We start from the raw sequence: 13,153 nt of genomic DNA on the forward strand, positions 1-13,153 counted from the left end.
TGCGCGAAGGGGAGATTTCGCTCGCGTTTTCTGGCTGCCTAGCGTCAGCCGGCGGCGAGGAAGGGCTGAGGAGGCTCGCTGGCGAGTGGGGAGGGCTAGGGTGGGGGCGGCGCGGCGAGGAGAGACGAGAGGAGAGAGAAAACGGGAGAGAGATGAGAGACGTTGGGCGCGCGTGAGAGAGGAGGAAGAAAAAAAAGAAAAGGCCGGTCCGATTCAGTCTAATTCGATTTGGCTGGTCTGATTCAGGATACAAAATTTTAAATTTTTACTCTGCCTTGGAACTGAAAACGAGGCTCAAAAATTTTGAAAAAATTCTAGAAAACTCAGAAAAATTTGTAGAGCCTAAATATATTTTTAATTTTGCCATGTAGTCTTTATATTAATTTTTAAAAATCATCAAAGTCTTATATTTTCAGAAAATCAAACCCGATTTCTAAAATCTAAAAAATTTTAAATAATTTTCTAAAATTTAAATAAAATAAAATATTAATATTTACCCATAAAATAGTAAATTTAAAAATTAAGGGTGTTATAAATTCACTCTTTTTTAATAACCAAAATTTAGTTAAAAAATGATTGAACACTTCGTCTGGGCTTGATTTTTGATCCTAAGCTTCAACATACCAGTTACTAATTGAAACCATTTTTTTTTATATAAATTTTCGGGTTGAAAATAGAGATAACAACAGTCCTGAACATGACAATCTTTATCATGCAAGATCCATTATAGAAGGCCCTCAGGAGGCTGACGAAAGGCCAGTTTGGCATTTGGTATTGCTGTTGAAACTGCCGTTGAAAAAATCACTTTTTTAAATATATTAATTAGAGAGTTAAAAAATAATTAAAAATTAAATTTGATCAGTTTTAGTCATAAGAAAACTAAAATAACAAAACAGCTTTTTTCAAACTTCTTTTTTTAACAGCATCTAAAATGGTGCTTTTATTCAGAAAAGTAATTTCAGAGTTTGAAACTCAATGTCAAACAGGGCTGAAAATGGCTCGCTCTCATATCTAGAGAAGAAGCCCAGTTGGCTAACAATCTTCACAATTGTTAGCTTCACGGTACCACATCCCAATCCTCATGAAGACCCATGATGAAACTAACCAGCCAAAGAGAATTAGCAGGAGGAAGGGAACGCCCTTGCAAGTGATCTTCAACTGCTGGGTCGGCCAAGTAGCCATCATATTACAGTATACTGTATTTGCTATAAAATGATTATTCAACCTATAGGCTTGCAAATGTGCATATCTGACCACACGAAGACATTAAATTGATTATATGTACAAAGCCAAGTACAATCTGTAAATTGTCAATATGAAGCTAAAGATGACAAAAACATCACCCTTGTATCAAAAACAAAGCAACAGTAATTACAAAAGATGAGATGGTTCTAAAAATTTCACCTAAATACTTGGAATGGATTTTGCCTGAATGAACTGCTTAAGAATAGCTTTATCTTCATCTACGCGCCTCTTCTCTTGTGGATCTTTGGGTTTGACCTTCCTCTTCTCTTCTAAAATCCACTTGTACAGTTCACGTTGTTGATTCTCAGGGATTGGTTCATGCAGCTTCACAGGTTCTGCAATTGTAGGCAATGAAATGGGCTTCTCAGGAAGTGGAGAGGCTGTGGGAGGGGTGGAGACATTGGTTGCTACTTCTTCCTCTAGGTCTGTATCTTTTTTCTTTGTTCTCATGAATAAGTAAGCTGCAAAGTTAACATAAAACTCAATCCATGGCAAAAAATGCATAATCACTAAGAACTTTTGTCACACAATTTTCTTCAAATCTTCGAAAAACGATGCCAACTGCCAACACAAAAATTCAACTCTTTTTAACATTCAGAATGGGCAAAGCAAAAAAGCTGGGGCACCTGGACTAGAGGAAAACATATCTTCCCTCTCAAACAAGACAATATATCAACTGCTAGATGAATGCTGAAATGGAATAATCACAATTGGCTACCACTAGCACTCAAAGGAAGACGGTCTAATAACATTTACTAGTGCTAATCAATAAAACCACAAAAACTACAATTTCTTTGTTGGCACATAATGAACCAGCTCCATCTCAACTTAATAAAATATAAACAATATCAAGCCTATAATTTTTTATTCCATTTAATAACTAGTTAATATGCTATAAGAGTACCATTGTTAGATATGATACCAAAAAACCATAAGCATGGTGCCCACCCACACTCGTAGTTAAGGAAAGAAGAGCAGAGTGTGAGAAATGATTCTAGCTACAAGTTGGAGTACTCTCTTATTGAGTTCTTGTTGTACCTAAAAGAAACATACATGAACACAAACCTTGGTTGGTGAGTTGGAGGCAAGCAAAAGGTAATTCAGTTGCTTCCATCATTATAACTTCATAAACAAAAACCATTTCACTGTCGTACTGCAGTATATCACAATATCCTCAAGGGATCATGAATGAGAACCTAAAGGGAGTACAAAGAGAGGAACTCAAGCCAAACCTTCTTGTTAGAGAAAAACTTATGAACTTGTACTGCTAACCAACTATTTAGGACAAAGGATTGCACATTATGTTGCCAGTGGATACACCCAACAGACTAGAATTTATGGAAAGATACAAAGTCTGTCTTGTGCTTTCAGCATGTCACATATATCTACTCGGATCTTTGATGGATAAAAAATTGCCACAGATTTTGTCCCTTGTTATATGACATACACAAATCATTCTATCATTTCTTTAAATAACATTGGAAACACTTCTAGAAGATCCTATCGCTGACATTTGCTCAGGAAGGGAGAAGGATGTTCTGTTATCAATAAATTCAACAATTTCAAAAGCAAAGGTTTACCTATTCCTTTTTCCTTTATTGAATATGTCGCATTCTACCAAGGCCTTGTGCGTCAGTTTCATGGGTGCAATAGCTCATAAACAGTAATAACTGAAGATGCCTCACCCAATGGCTTAAAAACTAGATTTAAACCCAATCTCAAGCAAAGAAATTTCCTAAAATACCGCCCCCCCTCCCTTCCTCCTCCTCCTCCTCCTCTTAGTCCCTTGCCTTGCTGGACACACCCAATCGGCATATTAAGGGCAGTAGAAGCACATCCCATATCATGACCATTCACATCAGTCCAACAAGGGTACTTCTTAAATTATTAAGTACCCCAATGACATTAAGTAATGCTAGGTTAAGGCTGAACATGATGATAGAAGGATCTAAGGATTATCAAATACTCTAGAAGACTAAAAGGAATTTTATGCCAAAATAGATTCTGATATAAATAACTCAGATGAATCCAGAAAGGAAGGCATATGAAAGAGTCCTTTCTTATACTTCTTCCTAAAGGTTAATATAGCTTAAAATACCACATGCACACCAATCCTACAGATAAAACTAGCTACAGTGTAAGAACCCTAATTTAGCCTGTAAAATGCATCTGTCAGATCATTAATAGGAAGAAGTTATAGGTTCTAAGCTAAAAAATAAAGAAAATTGCAATCCAAATCTTTTACCATATGCCCACATCTGTTTTCCTACATCACACAACATTTATATGCAGATGCAGATGCAGTGGAGCCTTGTGATAGTTTTTCAGTTTGAGGAGCCAACACAATATGCTCCAGCAGAGTATTCAGTTTCTTTGCTTTGAACCAATTAGCTCTGACTCCAATATATTAGCATAGTTCTCCCAAATAGTGTTCTCAACTTGTTCTCCACAATCACTAAAGCCTTAGCTCATGATCATGACCAATTATCGGCATCGCCAATAGAATAATTGTATGATGTCACATTCAAAGGCCACCTCTCCCTTCCTCTCTCTCTCTCTCTCTCTCTTTCTTTCTCTCTCTCTCTCATGGCATCAGGTGACTATGCTCCTTCATGGGACCACACACCAAGTTAATGGCAGAACATGTTCTGACTTCTTACTACAGCTAAATGTTTTTCAAGATGTTTCCTCAACTTGCTAATTCAGTAACTTCCTTTTAAAGCTTTTAAATCTCTATTTGGTTTTTGGGTTATCAATTTATTAACCACGCTTATTACTTTTTTTTATTGAAATTTTAAAGATTTTTTATACGAATTTTTTTATTTTATGACATAGTTTTTTTACGTATGTTATATATGTTTAAAGATTTTTTTAATTCACAAAGTTTGCCCCCCTCCAAATTGTTAATTCTAGTTCCGTCCATGATTAGTCCATGTAAATTTATAATATGAAGAAGCCAGCAATAGCAGTTTTTTGAATCATTTCTCAAAACTTCATTTGCAAACTAATCCAATGATTGCAAGCATTGCACAGCTATAAGCATGAAATTGAAATTAGGAAGGGGCTCAGATTGCCAGAGAAAAAGGGGAAAATGGCATAAGAAAGGTAAGAGAAAATATGTGCATGGTATGATTTGAATTTCACCATGATGGAAAACCATTATCTGAGTCCAATATAAATCAAATGCTACGAACTAAGGACTAATTAACAAGAGAATAACTCTTGCTGAAATCCAATATCCAAGCCATGCTCAAGCACCTCTAAGACTCCATTGCCCTCACCAGGTTCCAGTTGTCAATGAAAATTACAATAAGGCTACTTCTCACTTAAAACTAGGTTGTTTATGCATACAAGTAAGCTAAACTCATTTCTTAATCAGCCAACTGAACTTTTCCTACTCATCTTACAGATAAACATGATGATTCATTAGAAGGTAGAAAAAAAACCCTCAGAACAATCTATCATCTAAAAGAGATATTCGTCATGCAAAACCATTACTAACATGTCCAACTAAAGCTCTATACCCTGCTATAACAACAAATTACCCTCTAATAACAAAATGAAAAATGTATTCAAGAAAGATCCAAATGCCCATGTCAGAACCATGCCTTTGAAAATCTTAGACACGTACATAAACTGCATAAATGTTTCCCCTCCAAAGATAAAATAACTTCTATAAATTTCTGAGAATGAAATAATTGAAACATTGACTGTACCAAGAGATTCTCAGCATATGGAAGTAAAAATTAGAACCTTTTTGTTGGCACAAATTTACCAAGAACAACGATAGGGTACACAATCATCAATAGTTAAAAAACCATTCTTTTGTTCCAAAACCCAGACAAACATTTCAGTACTCTAAGCATCAAATCATTAGATAGGCATTTTAAAAAAAGAAGATCACCTCCAACAGTGAGATTGACAGTCAAGAGAAGGGGCCACAAGAACTTATAACGCCTAGAAAAGGACTCCTTTGGAGGCTGAGGAGGTGGAGGATGAGGAGCCGTAGACTGAGACGCCATTCTGTAAGACGCTGCAGCATCTAAGGCTGATGAGAATGGTGTTGGTGTGGCTTTAGTATTTGTTGGTGTAGGGGAAGAGAAATCTTTTGCCTTTTGTTGCTCCCGAAATTGCTTGAGCTGCGCTGGTATTACAAGAAAGGAATTCGAGTCAACAGCCAAACCCCACCAACAACCAATGATCGAAGAGAAGAAAACGAATAGGGAAAAGTTGTAAGTAAAGAATCTTGGCGTTAGTTGAGGAAAAAATAGAAATCCATTTTTCTTGTGTCATGAGAGACAGACCGCGAGTAAAGAGCGAGTTCTTCCCGCTTTTTTTTTGGTTGGCGTAAAGCTTTGGACTTTCCTCGCTCATTGTGCTAATAAGATAATCCTCTGTCTCTCTCTCTCTCTCTCTCTCTCTCTCTCCGACACCGCTACTATTCTTGCCACCAAGATTCTATGTTTCTAGTTGCTGAATATTATGTCCCCGTTTGGTACTGTCAGGGGGAAAAAAAAATCAACTCAAATATTCAAAAAAATTAAAATTAAAATTTTATTATTTAATAATTTTATAATTAAAATTTATTAAATTTAATTTTAAATTAATTTTTAATACTTTCAATTAATATATTTAAATATTTTTTTCAATAATAATTCTAATATTAATATGAAACAGACTTTATATGTTTAATTAGAATTGTAATACTAATGCATTTTAATAATCTTTTAACCCTGAACTGTTATCTTAATATATATAAATATAATCCTCAAAAAATTATTAATTATAGTGGATGCATTATTTATAAAAAATATAATTAATTTTACCTTCTCTATTAAGCCTAATATTTCATTTTATTAAATTAAATAAAAAATTGGTTAAATTCATGAATTCTTTAAATTATCACTTGAAGAACCTTGCCAAAAGTATGAATTAATGAAAACTTTATGTTAAATTCTTTATTTTTTTATATTTTAGTCCTTGAATTAAAATTTTTCTTGTTTTATAGTAATTCAATCACCTAATCCAATATATATATATATATATATGTGTGTGTTCCTTTTAAACCATTTTTTACATCAAAATATAAAATGCAATAAAATTAATAGTTGCAATTCAATGATTAAATATTTGCCTTGAGAATTCAAATTTTAACTATTATGGTAATAAAAGGGAGGTAGGTAAAGTAATAAAAGAATAATTACAAATGTAAAAAGTAAAAAATATATATATTTTTTACTATTAAGCCTAATTTTTATACATTGTAATTGATGAATAATTAGTAGTAGAGTATTTATCTCAAGGTGCAGAAGTCATGATTCAAATCCTAATAATTTTATTTTTTTTTTATTTTCGAAATACTAAAAAATTTCACATATTTAATGATGAAAATTTTGATCTTCTGAATTTTCAATTTTATTAATTTTTATTTTTATTAATTTAATAGTTAAAATTTAAGTAAAGTTTGAGTGTTAGGTAAGATAAATATTAAAAATTTTAAAATATAAAATTATTTGACATAAATATATATATTTATAATATAGGGGGAGGAGTTAAAAACTAGAGGGATAAAGAAAGGACAAAATAAATATCCAAGGATCAGAGTGTAATTCACCGTATCTTACTTTGGGGTATTAGTTGATAGACACAAAAATAAGTGAACTATAATGTTTTGTGAGTTTTAAAAAATAAAGTTGATGGCTGATAGATAATTGTTATGATACCCATCAGTTACAGCTTGTATCAGCTCTATTTTTAAAGTTATTTTTTATCGAACAATAGCTGATTTAATTTTATTTTTTATTTTGATTATATTATTATTTTTTTATTTAATTTAAAAATTAATATGTTTGATACTTTTATTTTTTTTATTTATAATTTTAATATTTTAATTAATACATTTTAATTTTATTAAAATATTTTTTCATTAATAATATAAAATATTTATTTATATTTAAAAACTTAAAATTAATTATAAATTTTCTTTTTATCAATAATAATAATTAATTTATTATTTTATTCATATTTTTAAAATTATTTTATTATTTTTTTAAAAAAATTAATTATTTTTTATTTTAATAATAAAATAAATAATATAATATAATAAATTAATAATTATATATAATATAATATAATAAACTTATAATTTTATATTTATTTTAATAATAAAATAAATTATATATTATATATTTTTATTAATATTTTACATATAAACACCATAAACTAAATATAATTTTAACAAACGCTTATCGGGCTATCACAAATCAGCTACGCTCCAGTTCCGTAACCGTTTCTCACTTAAAACCTCACCACGGAAGCCGAGCCTAAAACCTCTCAGAGGCTGTGTTGCTCAGTGGATGCCAGCTACCCTATCAGCCATGTCTTCATTGATATTAAGAGCTTCATGGGACACCCAACAGAGGCTTCCATACAATCCCAATGCTCCCCGAAATCCCAACAAAAAACCCTTATCCCAACCCAACACTCTCCCTCCTACACCATCGCCCCTAGCTTCACCATCTATCTCCTTAACTGCCCAATCGGTATCAAACCTTCTCAAGCGCAACACTAAAGCTCAAGGTAATGGAAATTTTTATTTCGGATTGTGGCTCTTTAAATTTTGTTAGATGGATTTATTTTTGCTTTTATTGGTCATTGGAATAGCGAAGGAAAAGGAAATTCTGAAATTTAATTCGGGTTTAATCTGAATTTTTGTGTTTTTGTCATATTAACTTTGGAGATTCACGGGTGTGTTTCTAATTGGATTTTCATCTAGGGGTTGTGACAAAATTGGAGGACACTTATTTAGGATACGAGAGATGGATGCCAAGTCCACCAAAAGTGGAGAAGCCTCGATCAGTTTATAATGCAGCAACTTTAGCATATATTGGTGATAGCATATATGAGGTGAGTTCTGAAATTATTCGTAATTACTTAGGCTTGTATTCTTTGGGCAACGTATTCTGCATGAGCTAAGTTAGTTGAATTCTAGTATGCAGCGTAGGTATAAGATTCTTTTGTCTTGTTCACCACCTTTAATTTTGGATAGATGCTTTGGATTTTAGTTTTCAATTGTTTTCTTCGTGATTCTTTTGTGTACCTTCGTGTGATTAGTTTGATTGCATCTCTTTTTGGCATCATGCAAGATTTACATTTAATGCGTTGGTGGGTGAAAGCAGCATGATACCATAACTGCATGACCTATTAGTAAAAAGATTAGGAATAATTCATGATGCTGACAAAAATATAAGATTATAAGGAATTAATTTACAAACTTTTCCAGGCACAGTTTGTTAAAAATACATTTATGGTGTCTTCCTTTGAAGTTCATTTTACTTAGAATTAGGAAATTTTTTGTTTATGATGCAAGGTAAATGATATGATTTCTGCTTACTTTTCAGAATTATATTTAAGCTTCATGCGTATTTTATGCCATTGTGTCTCATTCCACGCAGCTATATGCTCGCAGACACTTTTTGTTTCCTCCATTGAGTATTGAGGAACACAATGATCGTGTAATGGCAGTAGTACGTTGTGAAGCACAGGTACATAATTTCCCTAAATCTATCTCTTCGCAATTGCTTCACATGGGTGTCATGCTATATTCTTCTGTGCCTATGGTGATGATGCCTAATTATTCTTAAACCAAGTTTGTGAATCCATCATATTGCAATATAGCCTTTTGTATTTTTATTGTTGACAGTCGATAATTCCATGGTCTGTTTCCAAATTCCCACTTAATCTCCTCCTTCCTCCTTACTTTCAATTAACACAAAATAAAATCCTTCATCATCTCAAATTTGTTGTTTAACCTAAGATGTAATGTATGAACTTCAGTTGATGTGCATAGTTCTAGTAAGGGAAATAAGGCAATTTTCTAATCCACTTTTCAGCTGCTGAATATAATATATGTATTTAGTGGCAGCAATTCTAATATTAGGAGTTAAATGTTTCCTCTTTGGAGTCTATTCATGTAGCTCTTAAATGAATGTGTATTTTATTTCACGTACTATTTAAGGGTACATTGACAATCTCTTTCTTGTGATGTAATTTTTCTTTATATGCTTTTATAAATTCTTCTCCCCTTTTGCACTCTAGGTGTTTGATGTTAATTTTAGATATCCAGATGGTGAATGGGTTGATAAATGGTTTTTGACTGATAAAACATAGTGAATTTTACCATTGCTTCTTTCTTTCTCTTTTACCTCCGCCATTGTACCTAAATTAGGAGCTTACTAGATATATACAGGTTCCATCTGATGGATTTACCTCTTATGACATTATTTGATTTAAAATTGTATTTTTAAATTAAGGTAATATGAAAAGCCCTTAAGGTTTGCATAATATACATTTTGGTGTCTATTGTTTGAAATTTGCAGTTTTAGCCCTTGTTTATTATATGATTTTGAGGTCATTAAAGTGTTCTATGGTAAAATAATTTAGGGGCTAAACTGCAATTAAAATTTGAAATTTCAAGGACTAAATTGTGGTCTAATTTAAAATGTTATGACTAAAATTTAATGAAAGGTTTATAATTTTGTAATCAATGGCTAAAATGTAAGCTATTAACAAACTTTCAGGACCAAAATAACTAATTTTGGAGCTGTTGGGATGAAAGTGTACATTATTGCCAGACTTCAACAAAGCTCTTAGTCATTTATCCTTTAAATTATTATGGTTATTTGTGCTTGTAGTCATTCTACTATTTTGTTCAATCAGGATGCATTGCTCCAGAAGCTTCTTAACGATAATTGCCTATCAGCTGAAGAAAGGTTGGTTGAAAAATTTATGTTTGCTATGTTTTCTTTTTATTTTATCCTTTTGATAATTGTATCCTTCATGGAAAATGGCTTTCAGTAACAGGGGGTACATCTTCTGTCATTGTTGTAATTTCGCATGCCCAAAATAATCTGCTGGAAATTCTTATAAATTGAATGCTATTGTATGCTGATACATATCATCTGTAAAATTTTGTTTTAATCAAGGGTATTTGATAACTTTTATTGCAGAGATGTTCTTCGGTGGGGAAAGAATGTTGGTTCAGCTAAAACGCGGACAAAAAAGCGTGCTGGAGCAGCAGTTTATAACAGAGCATCTTCACTGGAAACACTAGTCTGTGCTCTTTTACCTTGGTTCTATCATAATCAGTGATCCTTTGAAACACAATTGGTTAAGTTTACATCCATTTTCTGTCTAAATGGCAGTGCTTAAAGAAAAACAATCATTATGCATAGTGGGCTTCCATTCATTAGATTTTTATTTTTAGCCTTGTAAAAAAGGTTATTGTTTTCACGCACGAGCAATTTCAGAATTCATTTACTTGGACCTTCTCCGACCCCTATTTTTCTTATAATTTAGTATTTTAACCTATTCATATAAAATATGATTTTTTTTAAATAACCTTGTATTTCTCTGATTATTTATTTTATTTATAAATTGTTAGATCTGCAAGATTATATGATATTTAGTTATATTGGTTTAATGTTGATTTGAGCCTTTTTTTTTATCTATTTTTTCTTTTTAAAATTATGGTACATGTGCAATTCACTCCAATTCTGCAACACCACGATCAGTTCTGTTATTTAAAAACCTAGATAGCACCAGATATCCTACTTACTGCATTTAAATGCTAGACATGAAAGTCTTAAGGGCTGGTGTGGAGGTAGTTCAGGCGATATGAGTTATGTTGTGTGGTTATTTGTGATTTACGAATTTGCTTAATCAATTGGCTATCCAATTTGCCTTGATGTCCTCAGAAATGTCATTATTCGTGATGTGGAAATTAGTTACTGGCTGGATTCTACTTAGTTGCAATACATTTTGTAGGTTGGCTACTTGTACCTCACAAATGTAAATCGTTTGGAAGAAATCATGCTAAAGTTGGGGTTCTCAACTGGTTCATCCGCGCAAATGATCCCGGAGGAAGTTGACGGTGAGCTGACAACAATCTAGAGTGCACCTTTCAAAGTTGAACCATACTAGCAACATCTCTGTATTCTATGCTTATGTTTCCATGAGCTTCCTGCCATTATACGATGGGAACACCCAGGGCATGGCATCATTTGTTAATGGTGCTAGTGCCCATTATATCCATCATTCATTTGTCCTGGTAATATTATCCTTGTTTGGAGAATCTCAGGCAATGTTGTCTTGTAATGAGAGGTGCGTACAAGGAAATTTCATTGAAAATTCTGTTCCAACTATGGTTTAAAAGTGCCTGGAGCATTTATCTATATCTGATGCAGCCTTAAAGTGCACGATGATCCACTTTAAAATTTAATCTAGGGGATGAAGGTTAATTTTTAGCAATTAAAATTTAATTTAGAGTTTGACATCTTTATTTTTTTTCTGTTGCTAAAAGAAATTTGAACTGTTTTTTAGTAAATGGACCAATTTATTAATGGAACAAAACTTTGGAGATGCAATCGTTTGAGTTCTTAAAAATGCAGAGACTAATCTACAACTCAATTCAACTAAACTTTTATCTCAAAAATTTGGGGTCGGTTATATGGATTCGCTTTCTCCACTCTAAACAATTTTGGGCTAAATTCTCAGAAATGTGTAATGCTTCTAGGTCATGTTGTATTACTCTCCTCTAAGTCAATTTAGGTCTACCTCTTTTTTTTCTTTTTATACTCTAATTTAATGTGCTCTACTTGTCTAACTGGAGTCTCCGTATGTCTACGCTTCACATGACCAAACCATCTCAATCTCCCTTCTCTCAACTTATCATCAATTGGCACCACTCTTACATTTTCTCTAATACTCTCATTACGGATTTTATCTAGTCCAATATGGTCACTCATCCACCTTAACATTCACATCTCTGCAACTCTTATCTTAGACGCATAAGACTCCTTCAGTGCCCATCACTCACTACCATATAACATGGTCGATCATATGGCTGTATAGTAAAATTTTACTTTCAATTTACTGGGAATCTTGTGATCACATAAAACTCCCGTAGCAAGTCTCCACTTTAACCATCCGGCTTTAATCATATGACTAACATCCTCCTCACATCCTCCATTTACTTGAAAGACTGAGCCGAGATATTTAAAGTGATTACTTTGGGACAGTACCACTCCATCCAAATTAGCTCCTTCTCCATTACCAGTTTGGCCTTCATTGAACTTGTAATGCATTTATTTTATCTTCGCTCTACTTAACTTAAAGCCCTTTGACTCTAGAGTACTTCTCCAAAGTTTTAACTTTCTATTGACTCCTTCTTGCGTCTCACCTATCAGAACAATATCATCCGCAAACATCATGCACCAAGGAATACTCTCTTGTATATGTTTCGTCAATTCATCTAAAACTAATGTAAAAAGGTAAGGACTTATAGCTGATCCTTGGTGTAATCCAACTGAGATCGGAAAATCTCTTGTGTCCCCTCCCATTGTGCGCACAATAGTAGTTGCTCCTTCATACATATCTTTCAATACTTGTATTTACCTAATAGATACCCTCTTTTGTTCTAACACTTTCCATAAGACATCTCTTGGAACACTATCATAAGCCTTCTCCAAATCAATAAAAACTATGTGTAGATCTTTCTTCACATCTCTATATTTCTTCATCAAACTTCTAATGAGAAATATCGCTTCCATAGTTGAATGACCGGGCATGAAGGTAAATTGATTGAGAGAGATAGAAATATCATGACGTAGTTGATGCTCCACAACTCTCTCTCACAACTTCATAGTATGGCTCATGAGTTTAATTATCCTATAGTTTGAGCAACTCTGTATGTCTCCCCTATTTTTAAAAATAGGTACTAAAATACTCCTCCTATATTTATCAGTCATTTTCTTTGAGTTTAGAATCTTATTAAATAATTTAGTTAACCATGCAACTCCTATATTTCCCAAACACTTTCACACTTCAATTGGTATTCCATCGGGTTCAC

The 13,153-nt window shown here is 32.8% G+C and overlaps 2 protein-coding genes across 2 annotated transcripts; one reads left to right on the forward strand and one right to left on the reverse strand.

Moving 5' to 3' along the window:
* Positions 1–1,248: 1,248 nt before the first annotated feature.
* LOC110642303 (uncharacterized) lies at positions 1,249–5,558 on the reverse strand. The gene is made up of 2 exons (XM_021794293.2): positions 5,150–5,558; positions 1,249–1,706 (listed from the first exon to the last, which is right to left on the reverse strand). Exons 1-2 carry the CDS (start codon positions 5,265–5,267, stop codon positions 1,405–1,407), a joined length of 420 nt encoding a protein of 139 aa, XP_021649985.2. The 5' UTR covers positions 5,268–5,558; the 3' UTR covers positions 1,249–1,404.
* A 1,923-nt stretch (positions 5,559–7,481) lies between these two features.
* Positions 7,482–11,477, forward strand: LOC110642329 (uncharacterized). Its single transcript, XM_058150579.1, has 6 exons — positions 7,482–7,824; positions 8,021–8,151; positions 8,700–8,789; positions 9,964–10,016; positions 10,254–10,356; positions 11,071–11,477. Exons 1-6 carry the CDS (start codon positions 7,602–7,604, stop codon positions 11,194–11,196), a joined length of 726 nt encoding a protein of 241 aa, XP_058006562.1. The 5' UTR covers positions 7,482–7,601; the 3' UTR covers positions 11,197–11,477.
* The last annotated feature ends 1,676 nt before the right edge of the window (positions 11,478–13,153 follow it).

Source organism: Hevea brasiliensis, chromosome 1, assembly GCF_030052815.1.
Source record: "Hevea brasiliensis isolate MT/VB/25A 57/8 chromosome 1, ASM3005281v1, whole genome shotgun sequence".
Lineage (NCBI taxonomy): Eukaryota > Viridiplantae > Streptophyta > Magnoliopsida > Malpighiales > Euphorbiaceae > Hevea > Hevea brasiliensis.